Genomic DNA, 222 nt, shown 5'->3' with positions numbered 1-222 from the left:
ATCGCCCCCCGGTGACTATTCAGGAGACATACGAGTCGACCAACACTCAGGTCAACACCCTGAGGAGGATGATCAAGGAGAAGGATGCCGCCTTCCAGAGGCACTTCAGCATCGAGAAACGGCTGCTGGAGCTCGAACAGCAGGGCACAATCCGTTTGCACAAGAAGCCTGACGGCGACATCGCAATCGAGCCACTTGGTGTTGGGAGCAGTGGCCACAGGA

General features: G+C 57.2%; 1 protein-coding gene across 1 annotated transcript in view; it reads left to right on the top strand.

Annotated features, from left to right (window-relative positions):
• fmnl3 (formin-like 3) overlaps window positions 1–222 on the top strand; it is a 34,651-nt gene that overhangs the window by 23,932 nt on the left and 10,497 nt on the right. Inside the window, exon 14 of the mRNA XM_020615313.1 lies at window positions 24–218. Within this exon, the coding sequence (XP_020470969.1) occupies window positions 24–218 (195 nt within the window). The remainder of the gene's footprint in view (window positions 1–23; window positions 219–222) is intronic.

Source organism: Monopterus albus, unplaced genomic scaffold, assembly GCF_001952655.1.
Source record: "Monopterus albus unplaced genomic scaffold, M_albus_1.0 scaffold6.1, whole genome shotgun sequence".
Lineage (NCBI taxonomy): Eukaryota > Metazoa > Chordata > Actinopteri > Synbranchiformes > Synbranchidae > Monopterus > Monopterus albus.
This window is presented reverse-complemented; position numbering and strand designations above follow the sequence as displayed.